The sequence below is a fragment of the Lolium rigidum genome, chromosome 1, assembly GCF_022539505.1.
Source record: "Lolium rigidum isolate FL_2022 chromosome 1, APGP_CSIRO_Lrig_0.1, whole genome shotgun sequence".
Lineage (NCBI taxonomy): Eukaryota > Viridiplantae > Streptophyta > Magnoliopsida > Poales > Poaceae > Lolium > Lolium rigidum.
The window spans coordinates 74285851-74310289 of record NC_061508.1 but is presented as its reverse complement, the minus strand read 5'-3'; the positions used below and the strand labels follow the sequence as shown (position 1 = coordinate 74310289).

The 24439-nt window shown below is 43.9% G+C and overlaps 1 protein-coding gene and 1 pseudogene across 1 annotated transcript; one reads left to right on the top strand and one right to left on the bottom strand.

The window, feature by feature from the left end:
* Positions 1-7580: 7580 nt before the first annotated feature.
* LOC124653356 (transcription factor bHLH168-like) lies at positions 7581-15800 on the bottom strand. Its single transcript, XM_047192732.1, has 4 exons — positions 15713-15800; positions 15423-15603; positions 8307-8696; positions 7581-7870 (listed from the first exon to the last, which is right to left on the bottom strand). Exons 2-4 carry the CDS (start codon positions 15597-15599, stop codon positions 7796-7798), a joined length of 642 nt encoding a protein of 213 aa, XP_047048688.1. The 5' UTR covers positions 15600-15603; positions 15713-15800; the 3' UTR covers positions 7581-7795.
* Positions 15801-22193: 6393 nt separating this feature from the next.
* On the top strand, positions 22194-24364 carry LOC124647399 (annotated as a pseudogene).
* The last annotated feature ends 75 nt before the right edge of the window (positions 24365-24439 follow it).

Genomic DNA, 24439 nt, shown 5'->3' with positions numbered 1-24439 from the left:
TTTCCAATGTCCACGGGATCGAAAGAAAAAATAAGTGACCAAATATCAGGAGCCAAAAATAACTCCAAGAAAAGAAACCTTATTGTACATAGAGGATGACATGCGGATCCTATTTTGCAGCAGCTGTCTCAACGTTTCCAAGGCGGCACGGGATCAAAAGAAAAAGGAAGTAGCCAGAAATCTGGTGTAAAACATAATTCCAAAAAAGGGAACTTTTATTCTACATAGAGGATGACTTGTGGGACCCCGAGCCAGCAGCTTCCTCAATGTTTCAGAGGCGGTATGATATCGAAAGAAAAAGACAAGTGACAAATATCAGGTGCCAAAAATAATCCAAGAAAAAAACGTTTATTGTACATAGAGGATGACATGCGGGTCCCATTTTGCAGCAGCGTTCTCAACGTTTCAAAGTTGGCATGAGATCGAAAGAAAAATGCAAGTGACAAATATCAGGAGCCAGAAAAAATCCACGAAAGAAACTTTTATTGTATATAGAGGATGACATACGGGTCCCATTTTGCAGCAGCGGTCTCAACGTTTCCAAGATGGCATAGGACCAAAAGAGAAAGGAAGTAGCCAGAAATCATGGGGTCAAAAAAATTCTAGAAAATAAATATTTTAATTGGGTTGCATCTGGCCATATGGGCCTTCAAACTATCCTGTTGGACGCCTTTTGACTCGTACGATTTCAGCCCACTCCAAATCTGGAAAGTCCTATGTTTCACAAAAAGAAAAACAAAAACAAAACAAGGAGATTCAACATATGAGTTTATTTATGTAAAAATAAAGATCTAATTTATCCGTTTACTAGTTCAGAGCGAAATACACTGTTTATTCTCTGCAAAATAATCAAGTTATCACATATTTCTTGTACGGGGAGGCTGACATCGGGGACCCATGAGCCAGCAGGGTCGTCAACGTTTTAAAGGCGGAAGGGGATCGAAAGAAAAAATAAACCAAAAACCAGTTGGTAAAAAAAATCATGAAAATAAATATTTATCGTTCTGAGAGGCTGACATGCGGGACCATGAGGTAGCAACATCCTCAACGTTTCAAAGGCGGCAGGGGATCAAAAGAAAAAAGGAAGTAGCTAGAAATTAGGGGTTAAAAATTACTCCAAGAAAGGAAACTTTTATTATTCGTAGAGGATGACATGCAGGACCCATGCCAGCAGCTTACTCAACGTTTCAAAGGCGGCATAAGATCGAAAGAAAAAGGAAGTGACCAAATATCAGGAGCCAAAAATAATCCAAGAAAAGAAACTTTATTGTACATAGATGATGACATGCGGGTCCCATTTTGCAGCAGCGGTCTCAACGTTTCAAATGCGGCTTGAGATCAAAAGAAAAAGAAAGTAGCCAGAAATTAAGGGGTAAAAAAAACTCCAAAAAAGAAAGTTGATTGTACATAGAGAATGACATGCGGGTCCCATGAGTCAGCAGCTTACTCAACGTTTCCAAGGCGGCAGGGGATCAAAAGAAAAAGGAAACCTCCAAAAATCAGGGGGTGAAAAAATCCAAGAAAAGAAACTTTTATAGTACATAGAGGATGACATGTAGGTCCCATGAGCCAGCAGGTTCCTCAACGTTTTCAAAGACGGCATGAGATCGAAAGAAAAAGGCAAGTGACCAAAAATTAGAAGGTGAAAAATAATCCAAGAAAAGAAACTTTTATTGTACGTAGAGGATGAAATGCGGGTCCCATTTTGCAGCAGCGGTTCCAACGTTTCAAATGCTGCTTGAGATCAAAAAAAAAAGAAAGTAGCCAGAAATTAGGGGGTCAGAAAAACTCCAAGAAAAGAAAGTTGATTGTCCATAGAGGATGACATGCGAGTCCCATGAGTTAGCAGCTTACTCAACGTTTCCAATGCGGCAGGGGATCAAAAGAAAAAGGAAATAGCCAAAAATCAGAGGGTGAAAAAAAACCCAAAAAAATAAAATTTTATAGTACATAGAGGATGACATGCGGGTCCCATGAGCCAGCAGGTTCCTCAACGTTTCAAATGTGGCATGAGATCGAAAGAAAAAGGCAAGTGACCAAATATCAGGAGCCAAAAATAATCCAAGAAAAGAAACTTGATTGTACATAGAGGATGACATGCGGGCCCCATTTAGCAGTAGCGGTATCACCGTTTGAGAGGCGGCACGAGATCGAAAGAAAAAAGCAAGTGACCAAATATCAGGTGCCAAAAAATCCAAGAAAAGAAAGTTTATAGTACATAGAGGATGACATGCGGGTCCCATTTAGCAGCAGCGGTATCACCATTTGAGAGGCGGCACGAGATCAAAAGAAAAAAGGCAAGTGACCAAATATGAGGTGCCAAAAAAACTCCAAGAAAAGAAACTTGATTGCACATAGAGGATGACATGCGGGTCCCATTTTATAGCAGCGGTATCACCGTTTGAGAGGCGGCACGTGATCAAAATAAAAGGCAAGTGACCAAATATCAGGTGCCAAAAATAAATCCAAGAAAAGAAAGTTGATTATACATAGAGGATGGCATGCGGGTCCCATTCAGCAGCAGCGATATCACCATTTGAGAGGCGGCACGGGATCGGAAGACAAAGGCAAGTGACCAAATATCAGGTGCCAAAAATAACTCCAAGAAAAAAAAAGTTGATTGTACATAGAGGATGACATGCGGGTCCCATTCAGCAGCAGTGGTATCACCGTTTGAGAGGCGGCACGGGATCGAAAGAAAAAGGCAAGTGACCAAATATCAGGTGCCAAAAAAATCCAAGAAAAGAAAGTTTTATAGTACATAGAGGATGACATGCGGGTCCCATTTAGCAGCAGCGGTATCACCGTTTGAGAGGCGGCACGGGATCGAAAGAAAAAGGCAAGTGACCAAATATCAGGTGCTAAAAAAAATCCAAGAAAACAAAGTTTTATAGTACATAGAGGATGACATGCGGGTACCATTTAGCAGCAGCGATCTCACCGTTTCAAATGCGGCACGGGATCGAAAGAAAAAGGCAAGTGACCAAATATGAGGTGCCAAAAAAATCCATGAAAAGAAATTTTATAGTACATAGAGAATGACATGCGGATCCCATTTAGCAGCAGCGGTATCACCGTTTGAGAGGCGGCACGGGATCGAAAGAAAAAGGCAAGTGACAAAATATGAGGTGCCAAAAATAACTCCAAGAAAAGAAAGTTGATTGCACATAGAGGATGACATGCGGGTCCCATTTAGCAGCAGCGGTATCACCTTTTGAGAGGCGGCACGGGATCGAAAGAAAAAGGCAAGTGACCAAATATGAGGTGCCAAAAATAACAACAAGAAAAGAAACTTGATTGCACATAGAGGATGACATGCGGGACCAATTTTGCAGCAGCGGTCTCAACGTTTCCTAGGCGGCACGGGATCAAAAGAAAAATGAAGTAGCCAGAAATCAGGGGATCAAAAAATCCAAGAAAAGAAAGAATTTTCGTGCATCGTAAATGGCTCGATCGGAGAGCGTTGAACGAGATGGCGCGATCGAGAAAAAAAACAATGCTAGAGAGGCTGCCATCTGGGCCCTACATCCCTGGGCGGTGCGGATTTGCGTTGACTCGGCCGACGAACCCGAGAATTCGTGATGCACCACGTCCCGGGCCACCATACGCGACGTTTTAGACGTTTTCGTCGGGCTAGGTGGCCTAAAAACGAGAAAAAAAAGTTTTGACATGCACCACGGAGAGACCAAAAATCGTCGGCCATGGTGTAGCAGCAACCACAGCGCGACTTCAACTTCGTTGGCTATGGCAACTTTTCTTGTAGTGCGCTCGTTTTGATCCAAATTTTCGGGCATTGACTTCATTTGCCCGGTTTCCGATTTGGAGTGCCTTTGATCCGGACAACCGCTTCCGCGCCTACATCTACATCGCGAAGACGGCACCCCGGATTCCGGCGCAACTTCGACACCACCACTTCGCCATCGCAAGTTCGTGTGATTGACATCGCCTAACGTCAATAGGTATAACTTGGCCCCCTCACTTCTTGTAGCCCCGTTTCTTTCTTTGTGTACCTATCCCATTGAGAGTGGTTTCTCGAGTGTTGCGAAGCATTGCACAAGTGCCACGACCGTGAGAGGGTGTGTGTGCGTTAAGTTGAGCAAAGCTCCGGAGCAAGCTCGGTGAGAAAGATACACAAAATAAGAAAAAGAGTGACATATACATATAGAGAAAAATAAAGCTTTTAAGCATAGAAAAAAGGAAAAGAAATATAGAAAAAGAGTGTGTGTGCTACCGATATCAAGGAGTCCAAAACTTCTAAGCAAAAGAGAGATAAGAGAAGAGTGGCATCTTGTGCAAATCTTGTTGCTTCTCTCATATGCAACCAAGCTACGGTCTCTCTTTTGTTAGCGTGACACCGAGCTTATAGTATTCGTTAGGACCCATTTTCTTACTTGCTCACTTCCTTGGTCGCGCTAACCCCATTGATCTTCCTGTGTGTGTTTTCGTGTTTCCTTGACATAGATCACCACTTTTGACATTTGACTTTGGATTTTATCCACATTTGACAATAGACTTTTCCGATTGTCTTTTTCGTTTGCTATCCACTCCTTTCCTACCACCATATAGAGTTCTTAGCATTTGCGTGTGCTTTGAGTGTGTGTGTGAGTAAGTTCGATACATTTTGACTTTGTTCTTGACTTGAACCATTTTTCCGATACTTTCTTGAAAGGTGGGATACTTGTGTAGTTTTCCTTCCACCATACATATACACCTATCCTAGTGAGACCTATACAATATGACCCCACACAAAAATGCCGAGATGAGAGCATACTTTGCCGAGTTAGATGCTCGAGAAGCCAAGATGACCCCCCAAGACAAAGCCGAGTGCAAAACCTATTTCAAACACCTTGAGATCAAGAGTGAAACACCAGATGAGTTGAGTGAGGATGTTTTGCTTTCTAACAAGTTAACCTCTACTCCTCTTGTGTTGACTTCCTCTTTGCTAGGTTGCTCGGACATCGATGACGCCATTTCCATGGAGATGAGGGACTCCACCTTATGTGAGATGAGTGAATCCACTATATGTGAGATTGAGAGCCACCACTTTGAGGACATGAGTGATACACCGAGTGAGATGGGAGAGGTAGCTGATAGGTTCATGGAGGCCAATTCACATTCTAACAACTTACCCTCTTCCTCTAGTGTGTTCTCTTGTGTCTCATTAGGTTCCATGGATGACGAGACGCCGATCATGGAGAAGATATACATGGTGCATGAAGATGATGATATCACACCATGCTTGCTTGAAGATGAACATGGAGGCCACATGGATCCTACCACTTCCACAACACCTACCTCACATGAGCGGGACTACAAAGGTAACAACATAGGTGTTGATGATGCCATGATCCCACTAGTGGACATGATGATTTGTGAGTGCTTGCATGCGTTGGATGATCCCATTGCTATGTCATATGCTTCTTTCACTTTCCCTTGTGATACTTGTGATACCACTATTGTTGATCATGTGGAATTAGTTGCTTGTGACACTTTGACCATGCCATGATATGATAAAAACTTGAACATGTTTTGTGCTACATGCTTGCACTATTCTCCCATTAATGCAACCAAAATGATAAACAATTGCTTTTTCGAATGCTTGGTTTGCAATTATGTTAATATGCTTGTGAATGAGATTGCCCCCATAACTCTCTCAAACTTTGGAGACTTTGCATATGTCCATGTTGAGCATGTTCTCATATTTACTCCGCATATTCACCATAGCTATTATGATGCTTTGCTTAACGCTAATGATGATGTGCAAAAGAAATGGCGCATCATGATGGATGATGTTTTCATATACCATGCACACACGTTATTTGTGTGTGTAGGTGCAAGAATGACAACGTCAACCTCTATGGAGCATGAGTTGATGAAACGAGCTCTAGAGAGCTACCTCCACAAGTGCTTCAACGAGAAGATCGAACCCACCACTTCGACTACACAAGATCTCTCGATGAGAGCACACCGACATCTTACTAAGGTGACCTCCTTCTACTTGCGCTCTCTTGATAAACCCGTGGAACATTGGCTACGCTTTGAGTGTTGCTTGGCTTTTCTTGTGCTATTGATGGGGCTCTTGACAAGTGAATGGGACATTCAAGCGTTCATGTCATCTACCTCCTCTATACATTCGTGAAGATTTTTCATCGAGGACGACTCTTTTTCAAGTGGGGGGAGATGATGCAGCCCGACCTTCGGCCTTCACCGCATCATGTGCGTCATTGCCAACGCGTCAACTAAAGGTGAACTCAATCCTCTTTGTGACTCCGCTGCTTACCCTCGAGGATGGTATACTACTTGATAATCCGTCTCGTGTCAATGGTAAGGATACATCGTCACGGATGGAGAGAAGAGAGGGCAGCACAGAAGATCGAGGAGGGAAGGACGACGTCACGGAAGCATGGAAGAGAAGGAGGAAGAGGAGCTGGAAGCTCCAGGGCCGGCACTGCCGCCCTCCACAGGCCCGTCTTGGGCCTTATTTTCCAGCATCGGGCTTTCCTCAGCCCGGCTCGAGGTCCAGCCCGGCCCAAAACATGGCCAGATATAGGTACACACAACACATGTGGGGGTGATGAAAGTGCATTTGTGCCGGTAATCTTCATGAGCTAGCTTCTCTGCTCACACGTGATTGGTGTGGTCATACCTATCAATATTTCTATTTTCTTATTTGTTCTCCTTTTCACATGATTTTTTTCTACTTTAGGCTTATCCTGCAAACTGGTTATAATCATTGGGATATTGATTCTTACGAATATTGCACTTTGTTTGAACACAACTTCACAGATTGTATACATGTTTGGTCTTCCAAATATTTCATTCTAAGAGGGGAAATTTCAGGTATTGGCTAATTTGGTGCAATGTGCTAGGTAACTACTTTTCTAACATAAAAATGGTACAATCAGAAGTAACTTATATTGTGTTCACTTTTTTCTTTACACAAATAACTGCTACTTAACCACCATTACCTTATATGCTGTCCCGAGAACCAACCTGAGGTTGGGTGGTTAGGAGGGTGGTTGTACCCTCCAGCCCACCAATGTTCAAACCAGGTTTGATATATGTATGTATCATAAAGGCGGGATATTCATTCGGTAGGAGGCGACGTTCCCGTCGACAGCGAGACGCCCGTGGTGACTTCGTCAATTTCAAGATCCAATCTACCGGCTCATTCTTTCGGAAGTGCTCATAGGGATAGTGTGTGCGTGTGTGCGATCATTGGGGTAAATGTTTGCGCGTGTATGTGAGCATCTTGCGTTTGTACTGTGTTTCTCAAAAAAAAAACTTATACGCTGTCCAACAGAGTATACAGCTGGGAGAAGAAACATCCCAGAAAGAGTCCTCAAACTCAGAACTTGCATCCAGCTTTGCAAGCTCATGGGCAATATTATTATAGGTGCGGCGGCTAAAAGAAAATTAGAAGGATTCGAAATTTAGAATATAAAGACTTCTAGCCTCCTTTACCAACACACTGATTTCAGATTTGTCGTAGTCTTTGCTCTTGAGGGCTTGCATCAGATTTAAAATATGTAACCTGTAATATACAAGTCTCCTTTTCAAGAAATTGAACACTGAGAAGGTTGTGACAGATAAACTTGCGAATAAAATTATACATGCTGATGGATCGAACAAAGACCAACTTAATTTTCTGTGTAAACCGGTGATGTTGTGAAGTAAACATGGAGAATGATTACATATGTTGTTTAATCCATTGTATTGGGTAACTAACTAACCATCATGTATCGCCTGAGTGATGTTTCTGATATTCTCTCCATGGTATATTGATTGATATGACTTATCCATTATATACCAATGCTCCCAGTCTTTCTGAGACCCTTGAAACATCAATGCCAATTCTTGAGCTGAAAGCCTGCACAGTTTACAGGGAGAAAATTTATTGATGTGTAAAAGAAGAATATGATTCTATTGATTATGGAAAATAATTATAAGAGAAAAAATTAATAACCATCATTTGAAAGAAAGCATCGACTGTACCTTCTTATGTATATTGTCTCCTTTCATAAATACATAAATTACGAGAGTGTGTGATGTCTAGATTTCTTAATTTTGCCTAGTAAAATATGAAAACAGTTTCCGCCGTAAAAAAATGGAAACAGTTAAGCCTAATATACTACAAGTAGTGTTGTTAGATTTTTCTCAAAAAGAAAATGTCATTATACATTCTTAATGCATCTTCTAGCAAGTTAAAAATATAAGCAGAACACTAAAAAATGTGTACAATGTCATCAAGTTTCAACAGAGGATGCATTTGATTGGGTATGACGTTGTAGGCCATATTTGATTACCCTGGAGTGTATGCTGTAGAATATTTTATGCCTAGCCACGGAATGGTTTGCATTGACAATCTCCGCGCCTTCTTCCTGGTGTATGGCGATCACCTCATGGAGCTTTATCGGTCTCTTTACGCTGCATATCAGCATCACGTCCATTGTCAAATCGTTGTGATACCGAACCTCCACTACCGGTGCAAGCAACCCTTTTTCTTCTTTCTCAACTTCTAACTCTGACCCTATGCCACCACTCATCATCGTCGAGACGGCACTACAAGCTCCTCCTCTTAATCTAGCCACATATTGTGCAGAGCTCCTCCTTTTGTGTAGCTCGTCAACCCTATCCTTGAGCCTTTTGATGTATGTTACTGCTTCATCCAAGCTGCCCAACAATGTCAATGTATCCTACATAATTTTTGCACCATAAAGTTAATAGAAACATGCATTAGAGCAAAACAGAAACTCATATTCGAATATGCTGATTTCTTTCATCCCATATAATTAACATTGTGAAGTTGAAATTTCTAATTCGGGCCATTTCATCTCCTTGTGGAATAATGGTTTCGGATACATTATGTTTATATGATTCTTTTCTAAATAGGATAACCCCCAGCCCCAGCGTCTCGGTGTAAATGTTCTAGAACCCTAATATCTGTTTTTTTTTTTATATTTCAAGACCCTCAAGGGGCATATAAAAAGGTACACCAAGGGAAGAGACTTGGAGTACAAGAAGCTAGGTCTAGAGTCCTATTCTAACTTAACGTCCGCCTTTGTATTATAAAATTTCTTCTTAGTCGTAGCGTTATTGAAGCGGATGACCTGCGACTGGATTTGATGTCTCACATTTTTGTCTCCTTATTTGCCTTGTCATCATCAATGTCCCTTTCTAGTGCATTTTCTTCCATCTCGCAGTTACACTCTGAGTGTCATGGACGCCAAGTAATGACGCGGACAATGTTGAGTGGAGTTGTTGTTGATGTGTCGAGGTAGTCGAACATGATGTAGCCGTGGTCAAGATAGTCGTGGTTGATGTAGTACTCTCCGTAGTCGATGTAGTGCTAGTCGTAGTCGATGTAGCCACATTCTCCGGAAGCGCAAGCAAATGCGCGCTTCCTTTTTTCCTTTTTTTGACGGAGATGCACTCTTGGGCGACGTTCTGAACCTTCAAAGGTACTGTCGTGGGCGACATTTTGCACCCTCAGGGATACCGTCGGAAGCATTTTGTGGATATAAGAGGATGCGGTGGTGAGACCTCCAGCTTTGGTTGAACCTTCAAAGGTACTATCGTGGACGACGTTTTGCACCCTCAGGGATACCGTCAGAGGCATTTTGTGGATATAAGAGGAAGTGGTGTTGGTGAGACCACCAGCTTTGGTAGAACGGGAGGAAATCCACCGAGCACACTCCGGTTTTGCTAGAATCATGTGCATGGTTGTAGTGTGTCGATGCAGTCTTAGCCATTGGACGCTGGTAATGTCGTCGCTGTTGTCGTGGGACACACTCAATGTCGTGGTCGTCTCCAATTGTACTATCATTGTACTATCAGCGGGTGATGTGTTGACGAGATTGTTTTGTTAATGAAGATCACATTGATGTAGACCTTGGCGATGATTGTTAGGCATGTCGGAGCAGCAGAGGTGTGGCCATTGGCGTTCCTCTTGAAGGCGTCTCTCACAATGGTGATGATTTCGATACTGTGTTGCGTGTGGGTTCAAAACTTATATTATCCAGATCTTCAGGCTTTATATTTAAAGTCAGGTCTATGGCCTTATATTTAGAAGTTGCCCATAATTGGATCTTGGCCTAGTGTGTGGATGGTGATGTCGCTTATCGTGCTCGACGAATATCTTGGCTTGTAGCCTAGCTATGAAAAGTCGTAGTACGACTTATTGTCGTTGTTTGGCTCGGTGGATCCGATGCAGAGTTTGTTCCGACGCAATTCTCGCACATGCATAATTATGATCGTTGTAGTTGCGATGCTGGAACCAACTTATGTGGAACTTGGATCGTATGCTTACTCCTGGGTGACCGAGGGTCCAGGAGGGCACCCTCCGGTGGTCGGTGCCATGTGGAGAAGCATGGTGAGTTGGTGAAATCGTGTCGCTCGGTGATACCATCTAGTTGTGGATGTAGAGCCCTCGAGGCGCACACGTTCTTGAGAACCGATGGTGGGCACGGACCCAATCATCCTGCCCCCGCGTCACTCCCGCTGGGGCGACTGGGGCGCCGTCCAAACCTAGCGCCGCCAGGCCCCTCCTTCCACCTTTCCCCCTCCCTTGCCGCCACCTGAGGTGACCGCTGGAAAGCCGTGCGGCTGCTAAGGACGGTGGCGGCGAGGATCTCGTTGCTCCGCTTTGATTTGGAGGACTAAATGACCGGGGCGGTGGTCCTTCAGGCGAGGCGACGTCGCGCGCGGTAGGCGTCGGCGCGGGTGACTCTGGCCGTCGGCCGCGACCTCTTGGGAGGTTGGACCGCGGCGGGTGGTGGCTGCGGCATGGAGGCCACCTCCCCATCAGATCGAGGTTGTTCCCCCTCCTCTCTCTCTCCTCCCTGATTTCGGCTTAGCGGCGGCTTGCTGCTCGCTCTGGATTGCGGTGGGAGCTGGTGTGTGGTTCGGGACCGGGGGAAACCCTAGGTTGGCTGGCCCGGCCCAGCAGCGGCCGCACCTACGGGCGCCGTTCTTCCTCCTTGGAGGCGTGGCTGAGGTCCCCTGTCTCCACCCCGACCAACCTCCCGGGTGAAAGCCCAAAATCTCTCAAATTGGGCGGCGTCGATGTGCTGCATGCCGTATCCTCCTTGGAGGCGTCGCCTGGGGAGTGCGATGCTCGGTGAGGTTGAAGGTGGAAACTTTGGTCTCGTGCAGTTGCTCCGGGTGGCTTTCTTGCTTCTCTCTGGCCATCCTTAGGCCGCGGCGGTTTGGCCGGTGTGGTGTGCTCCCCCTTCCTAGTGGTCGTGTACTGGGGCTGCCTCGGAGCTCAAGTTCAGCACTTCCCCAGCTCTCGGGTGAGCTTTTTCCCATGACCGATGTTTCGACGCCTTCGAGCCAAGGCGGGTAGGGGCCCTCTTCGGTGTGGGAACTGGAATGTGTTTTGGTGCTTCTAGTTCAGGGGGCCTTCCTCGCTCATGAATCTCCATCCTGCTATTTGGCAGTGCCTCGTCGCGCCTTCACTGCTCGTTGCCCTCGGTGCTGGAGAGTTGTAGTCTTCGCTTTGCATGTCCCTTTGGTGCTTGCTAGTAGTGTTGAGTTGTAAGCCTTTCAGGGTGTGCCCTTGTATCATTCGGCCATTATGTTGTGTTGTGTGGTGTTGTGTGTGTGGGTGTTTGTTCGGTTCGCCTTGTGTAATCCCTGCTGGTTGTTGGCTTTGTTAACTCAAAGCTGGACTCCTAGTGAGCCTACTGTTTAAAAAAACGTTCTTGAGAACCTGACACAGCCGGCCGGTATGCAAGCTCATGTGGCACTTGGAGTCCTCTAGAGATTCATGGTGGCATGGTGCGGCTTATCTCCATAGATTCATGGCGGCGTACTGAAGCCAACGCGTGTCTTCTCTGGATGTTTATTACTACCGCCATGCACCATAAGATGGATCTTGTCCACTAGACTCGGCCATGTGCTGAACGCTTGGCACTAGGTGTCAACGGGTTCACCGGAATTTGAGGGCATCTCAAAGATCTTCGGAATGTGGGTAAATGAAAAATCGATCTAATGTGAAAATTTAGGAACCAGAAATTTGAAAATTTAAGAACCGGTCCCATCGTTGATTGAGACCGGGTGTCGCCCCCCCCCCCCCCAAGGAGAAAATATTGATTTCCTCGGGGGCGGCGTGCGATGTGAAAGTGGAGGAAGTCATAGGACCACTCTGGTACCATGAAAACGTTGTAGAACCCTAATATATGTTTTTAATATGTACATGACCCTCAATAGGTATATAAAAAGGGACACCTAGCTAGAGACAAGACTTGGAGTACAAGAAACTAGGTCTACAATCCTTGTCAAACTCTACGTCTACATATGTATTCTAAGTTTCTAAGAATCCGTTTTTTGCACGTGGTGTCATATTATACTTTCTAAACATAGAAGCTTTACTTACAACCTGCTATTTTTTCTTCATCACTTGAGTGTTCATAATAAAAATAAAAATTATCCATTCAAGATTCCGAGTCGATCGTTGAGGTTCCGTTTTGCCAGCATGTTGATATTTCTTTAGAGAGATATATGTACCTGAGTACCTCCTAATAATGTTAGATCTTCACATACTTGTTATAAAGTATGAGCAACAGTAATGGCACGTATGATTAGTTTGTCTATTTGATTTCCTTTAGAGTTATTATATACTCTGAGTTTGACGAATGGTCGCATGGAAAGTCACATAAGACATTGATCCCTCTCACGAGCAAACTTAATGAAATAATATTATTGTTATATTTTTACTTTTTGACCTACCAATTTGGATCAGTAATTTTGCAAGATAAACCATATAATTTGTGTCAGCTTCCATCAAAACAAACAGGCATTTCAAATGGGACCTTTGATTTTACATGAAGACTTGTTGCTACTCAGATTATGCCAGAATATATATTCAAATAGTCGTTAAGCTAACAATTTGCAGTGCAGTAGCTAGATTCAACTAAGTAGAATGGAGAACTGGACCTAGATTTAAGAACATGTACTTCAGGTAAGAGCATCTCCAGTCGTGTTCCCCAAACCGTTCCCAAAACGGCGCCGGATCGAGCGTTTGGGGGACGTGTTTTGTTCGTGGCGCGGTTGGGGGACATCGCTTCCTAGTCGCGTCCCTCAAACACCGCCCCAAACATGAAATAAGGGTTATTAGTATGCGGAGATTGTTTTCAAATTAAAATACAACAAACAATAAAACAACTAAACAAATGTAATAAATAGGGCTAGATCAAGGTGCCGCGGTATTTGCTGATAATCCTTTGATCCTCCACAAATGCTCAACGAGATCAACTTGAAGTTGCTCGTGAACATTGTTGTCACGGATCTCTGCGTGCATGGCGAGAAAATCAGCAAAATCTGCAGGCAACTCATGATCAACCTCCGCAAGAGGGCCCTGAAACTCATAGGGACCAACATGTGTCCTGGCATGATTCTTGCGGTCATCCTCGATGATCATGTTGTGCATGATCACACAAGCCTGCATCACATCCCATATTTGGTCGTGAGACCAGCTTAGAGCAGGGTACCGGACAATTGCAAATTAAGCTTGAAGCACACCAAATGCCCGCTCGACATCCTTCCTGCAAGCCTCCTGTCGCGCAGCAAAGTGGGAATTCTTCTGACCTGATGGATTCGAGATTGTATTGACAAAAGTGGCCCATTCTGGATATATACCATCTGCTAGATAATAGCCTTTGGTATATTGGTGGCCATTGACCTCATAGTGCATGGTGGAGCATGACCTTCCACTAATCTGCTGAACACCGGAGACTGCTGCAACACGTTGATGTCATTGTGTGATCCCGCCATGTCAAAGAAAGAATGCCAAATCCAGAGGTCATAATCTACCAAAGCTTCAAGCACCACACTGCAATATCCATGACGCTCTTTGTACATACCTTGCCAAGCAAACGAGCAGTTCTTCCATGACCAGTGCATGCAATCGATGCTTCCAAGCATTCCAGGGAATCCTCTGGCAGCATTTTGTGCCATGATCCTTGCAGTCTCTTCCTAAGTTGGCCCTCTCAAGTAGTATTTGCCAAACTTTCCCACCACAATTCGGCAAAACTTGTACATGCACTCAATGGCAGTAGACTCACTCATGCGAAGGTAGTCGTCATGTGTATCGGCAGGTGCTCCGTATGCAAGCATCCTCATGGCGGTGGTGCACTTCTGAATCGACGAGAGCCCGACATCGCCTACAGCGTCGTGCTTGAGCTTGAAGTAGGGGTCGAACTATCAACGTCGTGGAGGATATTCATGAACAGGCCCTTGCTCATCCTATACTGGTGCCGAAATTTGTCGGCATGTGTTGCCTCATTTGCGAAGTAGTCATTGTGCAGCATGGTATGCCCCTCCATCCTCTGCCGGGGCTTCGACTTCTTTCTCCCCGGCCTTGATCCTCCGCGGCGTGGCCTCTTCCTCTTCTCCGCCTCAGTGTCAAGCACGTCCTGGAGGGACGCGATGATCAGCAAATGCTCCCTGAGGTCATCGTCGAAGGCTTGCTCGTCCTCCAGCAGTAGGGCAATCATCTCGTCGTCGCTATCCATGTCTGAAGCAAAATCAATGGTTAAAATTGCGCCGCGGAAGACGTGGCAACGAACAACGGCCAATCACACGTACCTGACAAGTCGTCGAGCACCTTGTGTGCGCGGAGGTGGGGCGGATTTGACGCCGCGTTCTGGGACACGCTGGCGAAGCGGCGGCGGCGGAACGACCGGCGAGAGTGCCAGCCACGACGACGGTGCCGACTCTCATAAGAGATCATTCGTCGAAACGACCGGCAAATCCAGCGGCGGCGGAGGGGTGAGAAGCGCGGGAGGGAAGGAGCGACGAGAAAAAAAGGCTCGAACCAACGGTTTATGGAAATAGTCGCCGACATGTGGGAGCCCGCGGCGTCTCGCTTTTCGTTGTGTCCGGCGTGCCCGGAGCGTCCCTGTGGGGCGGGGACGGCCTGGGGGCGATGGACACCGTATCGGGGCGCGCCGGACAAAAAGCGGCTTTGGGGAACGCGACTGGGAACGTTTTTTTGTCCGGCGCGCCCCAAATCGCTTTGGAGGACGGTTTGGGGGACGCGACTGGAGATGCTGTGTAATAAGGTACTTTTCCTCTCACCAAAAACTAACACACACGCCCCTATGTGTAATGACAAAAGTATCATGACTTCGTGTGTTCCCCTTGATGAGGAGAGCTAGCAACATATTGCCAGAAGATTAGATGCCCATATAACTTATTTGGTCTCCTTAATTATGATATTTTATGTGAAGAGAAGGGCTATAGTTAAGAACATATGTATAACTATTGTTAAAAATGCACGTGGAGCTGGATAAACCGCGCTACTTAGCATTCTCGTGTTTCCTTTCCTAGTCGAAATGGAGGACTGCGGTACATAGCTAATGTAGGGAAAATAGATAAGAATGTAATTAAACAAAGAAATTACATTCAGCAATGCTTACAGTGGAGGAGCAGTGTTCTTTTGGGATTAAGGAGGCAAGCTTTGCATAAAGCTCCTTCATGTGCTGCCTCCTCTCCTTCTCCGTCTCCTTCCTCTCCACTGGCGCAGTCGTCGTGCTGCTGTTCATCCTGGTTCTCTTCACTACCATTTCTGCCTTAGCCTTCTCCTTTACCTCCATCTCTCTAACACACAAATATCCATCTATCTAGATATCACCTCTCAGCCTACATATAGACAGGAAGAATTCCACGTGGGAGAAGGAAAGACCAGGATAAGAGGAAGAAAACGTACCTGGCTTGGTCTAAATGGGAGGGATATTATGCGTGTATACGGATAAGAGCCGGCCAAAGGGAGGACTGCATAGGCTCTTAGAAATATGCCATGTACATAAAGACACTGCACACGTACGCTCAAATGGCTAGCTAGCTAGTATTAACATATGTATATATGATGTATGTGGCTACAGACCTACAGTAGTAGTATATAGTATAATATTTGGAGAGCCTACACATGCATGCTATTTGTGGGGAGGGAGTACCAACGTATACCAACGTGATTTCAGTGTTTCGAAACAAATTTTCCTACGTACACATGGTCAGGCTCTGTTTTATAAAGGTTAGACCAACTAACGTGAGTCCGTATATGGTTGGACAAGATCCCCTTTATGACAGTTGGAGTAAATTGTAAAATTGAGATACTATCTTCATCCCAAAAGAAGGTACCCTTTTCGCAAAACAAAAAGAAGGCACACTTAAATTCGCTGATCAACATTTTATTTTAGGTTTGACTATAATTTGTACTTATAATATATCCAAAAAAATTAAGGATGTTTATACATTCTGAGAACATATAATTTCGTACAAATTAGTGGTCAAAGTCATGCATCAAAGAAAGTGCGAAAAAGTGTGCCTTATACTTTAGGACAGAGGAAGTATATTTTTCAGTCTTTCTGAAATTCCGCAGGAACATAATAGGTTACCCTGGCCTTAGGAATAATTGTGCAAAAAAAAAAAAATCACGTGCCATACTACATATGCATGCATATGTGGATCCCTCGGTGAAACATCAGCATATTATCGGTCATGTGAAGCAGTGAAAGCATCAGAGCAACCCAGATTTGACCTATCTAGCTAGGGCCCGAGTACAAGCATCAGAGCGATCCAGATTTGAGCTATCTAGCTAGGGCCCGAGTGCATGCCATTTGGTTCGAAACTTGCATTCGTAAAGGTGTACATAAGAGAGGATAGATCGACCTAGCTGGATCGGGATCAAACTATATTAGTGCATAACAGAAATACAAAGTCTTTGTAACAACAGACACGCACGCAGAAAACAGGTAACAGGAAAGAGGTCGCTCTCGCACTACCTGGAAATCCGCTGATACATACTTGATATCGAGTACCCACAACGGGGTAAAAACCTAATGACACTAACGAAAATTATATATGGTTACTTTGTAGTATTATTGTTTGGTATGGAAGGTGTCAGTGCCAACTATACCGATGGATTTGGCAATGTGCGGAAGGACGCGACTATCTAGCTAGTGTGGACCAAATTTAAAAGCCACAGAAATTTGTGGTGTGACCCATTATTCAGAATATATCCGGTGAAGCTTTTTGGCTAAAAAATCTTGTAGGGCCACAAAAAATCCTTTTAAAAAATCATGCCTGCACATTTCTTCAAAACATAATGTTGATATTTGCCTTATGTAAAAAAATAATAAGCATGAGTCAAGAGGAAATAAAAAATATGTAGAAACACTCCGAAACTTCTTGCACAGCGCACAGGTCACATTATTTGCATTATTTTATACAGATTCATCATTTGAACATATATGTAGATTACTACGTGCCTGAAAATTTACTTATTTTTCACAAAGTAATATTATTTGAAAAAAATTGCACCGGGAGGGAGCACTGGTACCGGAGATCCAAACACATAGCCACGAAAACCATGTGGAGAGGTTGCCAACTCAGTTGTGGCCAGTGGTCCAGACAAGAACAGCTACGTCGCACGTCGCTCTGCAACTATCCATGTAGAAATACAGTGACAGTTCATCATCGACTTTTCATCTCACATAAGTGTTGGAGCATAGTACACACCATTGTAGTACACAACAAGAAGCAGTACGTGACCACCTCGCAGTTTTTTCCAAATATTGCCCATATCCTTGCGATTGGGTGGTCCCTAAGTTGACAGCAATAAGCAATGGTCCTGAAAGAAGCATGCAGTTTGTCGAGGAAATATCAGAACAGATGAAGACATCATACCATACTTGTGAAAAATGTCACCAATAGAACAATCATATCCCGTGGTCAGCAAAATTGGAACAGATAAGCAGCGTCTGCTTTCGCATTTTGGGTGGCACTAGCAGTCGACGATGTACGCATGATCAAAAACTAGCTGACCAGTTCAATAGTTGCTTCCAGCTAGTGATTGCCATGTACGTATATATGTATATCCTTGCTCATACTACCTAACCTAGGTAATCTTCTTTTTCTTTCACCAGCAAGCAATCAGATACCTCGCACGTACTACTTTACAGTCTATCCTCGACAAGCTGGCATGCATGTGGGTACGCGTTGGATTACTTGGATCAGATGAGAACTTCCAACCAACGGACCTCGATTTACCTATTCCGGTACAGCTGTGGTCCGGAGCAGCATGATACCATGGAATGTTGGCACTTCCCGATACTGAGAGACATGTAAAGATAAGTAATGGTCTTCACAACAAGAGGGCCGAAAGGAAAATACCAAGTTTCTTTTTAGTTTAAGAATTCAGTTTAACAAAAAAAAAGGAAAACAGTTTTCTTGTTAGAAAAAGGGAAAACAATTCTAACCTGTGAACGTTTTCTGAACCGAAGTGAACACTTTTTTGAATACGGCAAACAATTTTGTTGAACCCCATATACATTTGTATGAACAATTGGAACTTAATAGTGAACATTTATTGAGAACCTGTGTACATGTGAACCCACTTTTTCAAAACTGCGTTTGTGATGTAAAAACATGTTTTAAAAATCGAAACACAAAATGAATGCAAAGGTGATCTCAAACATGTGCCCTGGACATGAGTTTCGTGACGGAAAAACCTTTTGTTTTGCCTCGGCAAAAAAGTGAAATTTTGCAGGGCTATATAGTAGTATATATGTGACGTATTTTGTCTTTTTAGATTCTGAAATAAAAAAAGTGGTTTCTCCGCAAAAACTTTCTACGCACACATGGAACATGCATACGTACCCCGTTATTTTTATTTCAGAATTTTTTAACATTTGGAAAATGCATTTCCCACCTGGGTTCACGTGCACCCAGGTTCAACTGGGACTTTTCCGCATTTATTTTACTACTAACCTCTTTTTTAAATGATGAGCATTTTCCTCATAGACATAGACACTCTTTATCGCAGGACTTGGAGCTGCTGATCCACGATTGAGGACTTGTTGGCCGTTAACGAAGATACATCAGGAGCGTTGAAGCGACGTTGATAAGATAGGGACGAGTCTCGATAGCGGCGAGCCAATGGCTTCGTCCAGCTTGACGGTTTCCCCACCGAGACTTCCTCATCGGACGAATCAAATGAGGCACCGGGATCTGCGAATCTTCTTCAATAGGGAGGTCGGGCGATAGTAGCGATGAAGCAACATCGGTGTGCTTTGAGGACCCATCATGGTGCGACCTAGATCTATGGCGGCGGAGGAGTGATGCAAGCCATCCAGATTGGAATCTTAAATGAATGTGATTAGATGAATGAGAGTTCGCATCATGTAGGTGGCTAGTAGGAGGAAGTTGCCCTGGCATGCTTTAGGTAAAATAGAATGCCATAACTTCTCCATTAGGTAGGTCCCAAGACCCTATACTTTTTTTTTCTCTTCAGATAAAACCCCTGTCGCTTCTTCTTTGATCCGAATCAATAGACCACCGATTTCTTTCTAAGTCGATGGGTGTGAAATTTCTCCAGCGGAATGATGGTATCAATGTGCTGCATTGGAATTAGAGTTTCATGAGCACCTGTTCGTGATATAACAAACAAATCTTACTTTTGAAGTTCTAGGGTAGACATGCTTTCTCACTCTCGGCATATCTGTGCTAGGGATTCTTCTCTACCTTCTTGCCTTGAGATGCCCATCATCGACGAAGAGTTATTTGCTTTGGGCCGCAGCTGAAGCCGTGATTTTTCTGCTATATCTTGCCCTCAATATCTAGTGGTTGGTAAGTCAATAATTCCTATCTCCCGGTGGTCGATCGATGCACATACAAGGAAAGCAGCGGTTCGAGTCCGCTTATCTCTCTTTTTCCACAACCTGTTTGCTTCCTAAGTTTTCTTATCAACTTTCCTCTTCTTGAGAAAAACTTCCCAAGACCCAAGATAAAGATATTATTTTATAATGTGAGTTATCTTTCTATTTAGATATCTTTTGCAATCAGCCCCAATTCCTTGATTTGGCCAGGAAACAAATGACATTGGATAGCACGGACACGGGATTGAGGTGAAAAGCACGTGACTGATAAGGGAAGAGTAGGAGCACTCGGATGGCTGGGGAATTCAAATACTTACTCTATCAGTATGCATCTCTTGACCAGCGTATGACAATGACATGGAAAGACCGTCACCAAAATATTATTCACTGATGACTAGTTTTATGATAGTCCACCAATAGGGGCCCATTAGGGAACAAATCCCGTCATAGATGAGGCCTCACCATGACGGGCGCAGGTTCTAACGGGTGCTACTATTAACTCTATTCTTCAGCGGTGGCGCAAAATACATCGGCTATGTTCATCTCCGATGAATTTCTTTGGCCATGTCATCGATGTTCCATTAGCGACATTATTTTTTGTAGTTGTGTCTTGATCATATATAATTCATCTTTTCAAAAGAATGATCTTGATGCAAAAAATTCAATGCATCTCCTTGTCTTCATGTCATATTACGTAAATACAACAATATTTCCATCGAGTATTGCCTATGGAAAATTGCTTGGAATCCATAGTCAATAGATTGTCTTTAATTTCCACAATCACAAATGCGAGCTTCATGCACTTTCAACGAGGATGAGTAATCCTCCTGGAATGTCGGACCCCAAACACATAGGGAAAGGACTTTTGCAAATATGCGGAAAGAGGCAATGTGTAGTCAAACTATATGTTTTATCTCTTCACTGTGTCTATAGTATGAGCCGAGTGAGTCTATACATACACGGTTTGAAAGAAGTATTAGAGGGTTCTTCAAGAACAATTATATGCATGGCATGTTAAGCACACAAGGTATGACTCGTAGATCAATAGGAAACCGACTCAGAAGGAAGGAGGCCATATAATACCACACGAGGGCTGGAGTAGGGCTATTTTCTACCATCTCATCTTGTGATCCGAGTGTCCCTAACAACCAAAAAACTCCCACCCTACCTTGTGAGGCTACAATATGTTATCCCACAACCACAACAGCTGATAGCTGGAATCAATCATGGGTGCCTTGTGTTATTAAATCGGGTCTACATTTGACATCATCAAAGCGACAAATGCTAACGGTTAATAGTGCATCATAGAAGAGGGATTTTACGACCCTCTAGAAATTGTTACCCTCATGCTAGAAAATGTTATTGTGTTCAGTTATTGGGTTTTACAGCCTAGTACCGCAAGACTAGCCGAAGCGAGGTTAGTGAGAGAACACTACTCACTTGCTTAGTTACTATTTTCTTGGTGCTAAAGAGGGTTATTGTGTTCCTTCCAAGAATTTACGAACTATATTATAGTGTTGTACTTGTATGAGGAATTACATTTTTCAAACTAGATGGTGTAAACGAAGAGAGCTGAGGATATACAACTTCGTCGATAGTAGGTAAAAGAACGTGCATCGGTGTTTGCATCTTATCCATACGACTAGATTCGAAGGACACCACAATATATGGAAGGTGAAGTATGATTAATCCTCATAGATTGAACCATGGAAGGAAAATAATGTGTTGAACCAAACATACCCCTCACATGAAAGAGGTCATGTTGGCCGCTGCCACATGAATAACCTGCAACCGTGTGACAAGTTGCATGGACCCAAATGGTGACAACTTCTCACGGTTATGTATAATTGTCCGAAAATAGAACAATAGCGAAATGGTTGTGCATCTTGAATGGAGGCTACATGGAGAGTTGTTAATCAATGTTAGGTGTGTTAAATATAATTGTTTAGTCTCTTTAAACAAAAAATTCAAAAAGTCTCTTTAAACAAATCAGTCTTTTTCATTCTCTCGGACGTCAGACACATGGCCCCACTATGCCTGCGACGTAGATCTACTAGCCATCCATGTCGGATTCTACAGAAATGCACACGCACTAGAGAGAAATGAGCAACAAATTATGTACTTTTAAGACGAATCTCAGTTGTCAGACTAGATGATATTACACAGTGCATACCTGTATAAACGAAGATGTACTTTTAAGACGAATCTCAGTTGTCAGACTAGATGATAATACATTAGGTTAGGTAGTATTACACAGTGCATACCTGTATAAACGAAGAGAGATGAAGCATACATTAGGGTCATTGACATGTCGTATGTATTGTCCCCACACAGCTCCGATGTTCGCATTATCTCCACACACGTTCTCACACGGGTTCTTGTCCCAAATTTGGAAATATACGCCCCTGCCCGCTGCCACATTAATGGCCTGCGACGGGTCACAAGCGACAGCATATGGACCCAAACGGCGACAGCAGATGTACCCAAACGGCGACAGGAGCGCACGAATTCCATCCATCATTCCATCTCCATGGGATGCAGAACGAACTGGACCAGCAAATGGCCAGCCACCCATGCTAACGTGGAGACCACAACAAGAACAGCACGAGAACATCAAGAGACGGGTTCGCAAGCCGGACGTCCTAATACCTAATGGAGGGCGACATGGACGGGAGCTTCGATTTCTTCGAGGACGTAGTGTTCGATGTTGCCGTTCTCGACAGGTGAGCCGGCCGATCTGCTTCTTCGTCTCCTCGGCCGGCGTCTCTATGTGATTGTGCTATCTTGATTAGCCTGCCTAACTGCTGCAGTATGTACCTGCCGGCCGAGGACTCCCTCCAGTCCGCTCTCAACACTCCTGGTACGACGAGTCGAGCTCGCCGGAGGGCGCCAACCCGTGCTTGACGAGGGCGGCCAAGAACATCGTCCTCGAGAGGGACCGCCGCAAGAAGCTCAACGAGAGGCTCTGCTCCCTCCGCGGCGTAGTCCCCAACATCACCAAGGTCGATTGCCGGATCGATCGCATGCATGCACTATCAGTTTAAGAAGAGGATTTCTTGTGTGTTACTCTTGTGTAACATCCAACTGGGACGACATATGTATAGATGGACAAGGCCTCCATCATCCAGGACGCCATCGAGTACATCCAGGAGCTGCAGGAGCAGGAGCGGCACATGCTCGCCCAGATATCCGACCTCGAATCCGCCGCCTGCACTGACCTTGTCATCCAGGCGGAGGAGGACGCTGAGGGTTCCCCGCCGTGGAAGAAGATGAGGAGGGCAGCCTCCTCCATCGACGGTGCTGTCTTTTCCCTTGCCACTGATCAGCGTGTCGAAATCCTCGAGGTAATTATTGCAAGAAATGTCAAAACAAAGTATCCAAGTAATGACACTGGCATACTGGCATTGAACAAAAATACGCTAGGGTAGCAATGTCATCTACTGAATTTACTCATGAATATATGCTCCACGAAACCTAGCTTACTGACTATTAGTATTAAATTACTTTCTCAAGGTTGTATATATAGAGAATTAGAGATCACTCAGACTCCGAAAAACCTATTTCTCGGTTGACATCGTCCGATCAAGGTCATCGTATGCTTTTGAGCCTGCATGGATCTTGATGTTCAAATCAAATATACTAGTTCTTAACGTTGAAACGGAAAAAGGTAGACACACACCATCATCACTTAACATAATAAATACAAATATTAATGGTTACATACTAGCCTTTTTTTATTAGTGAATGAAACAAGAAATAGGGTATACAATAGCCTCCAGATAGTGATTGACCGTCAAGCGGGCTGTGAGTTGTTGATTTTCTATAGCAGCAGTTATTGTGAGAACAAGCAAACATGGCAAGTGGTCATCCATCATGTTTCGGCCATGCATCCCGTTACTATATCCCGTACCATCCTGCTCTTGGCCATCATGCACGGCCTTATCAAAATCCTACTCTGTCAATGGATCAACTTTCAGTCCTACTCAAATGAACCTGACCCAACCGAAGTTCTGCTTCTAAAATATTCCCATCAGCTTTCAACTCTAAATTTGGTCTCTAACATCAAAGCTTCCGACTCCAAAATAATGCAGCAGTTCAAACCTAAGATATGAAATTTATTGCTACAAAATTGAATCCATAGTCTACAAATTAGAAGTTTTATGAGTCTTTGTCATAGTTATTATCGCTGGTGGGCGATCATCAATTAGCACTTTGAGGTCTTTGGTAGTTTGGTCATAAGAAGGATTACTAAATATGGTAACTATAGTTTCGATCAAAATAACGAAAACCTTGCAGTATAACTACAATGTGTCAAAAGAGGAGCACCAAACATTCGGTTTATTCCTATGAAGTATTTAATTTTGTGCGAATTTTTTTTCCGACAACATGCTAAACATCAAACTTTACTCTTATATGACAATTTCATGAAGAGAACCCATTATAGATATACAACTGAACAACAAAGCTATATATGATGGTTTGTGCAGATGGAGCTAACCGAGGTAGGTGAGAACCTAGCGATGGTGAGTGTGAAGCACAACAAGATGAGGGATGCTACAGCGACGGTGTGCAGGGCGCTTGAGTCGCTATGTCTTGAGGTCATCACAGCAAACATCACCACAATTTCCGGTGGCATCATCCACACAATGTTCGTCGAGGTAAACATCCATGCTCTATTGCCTCTCCCCATCCAATTAATTTGATGTGATCTTCTAGAATCATGTCCTGATTTCTCTGAAGGAAAGGGATAGATGCCACCTCTTTTGCTCGGTTTCTCT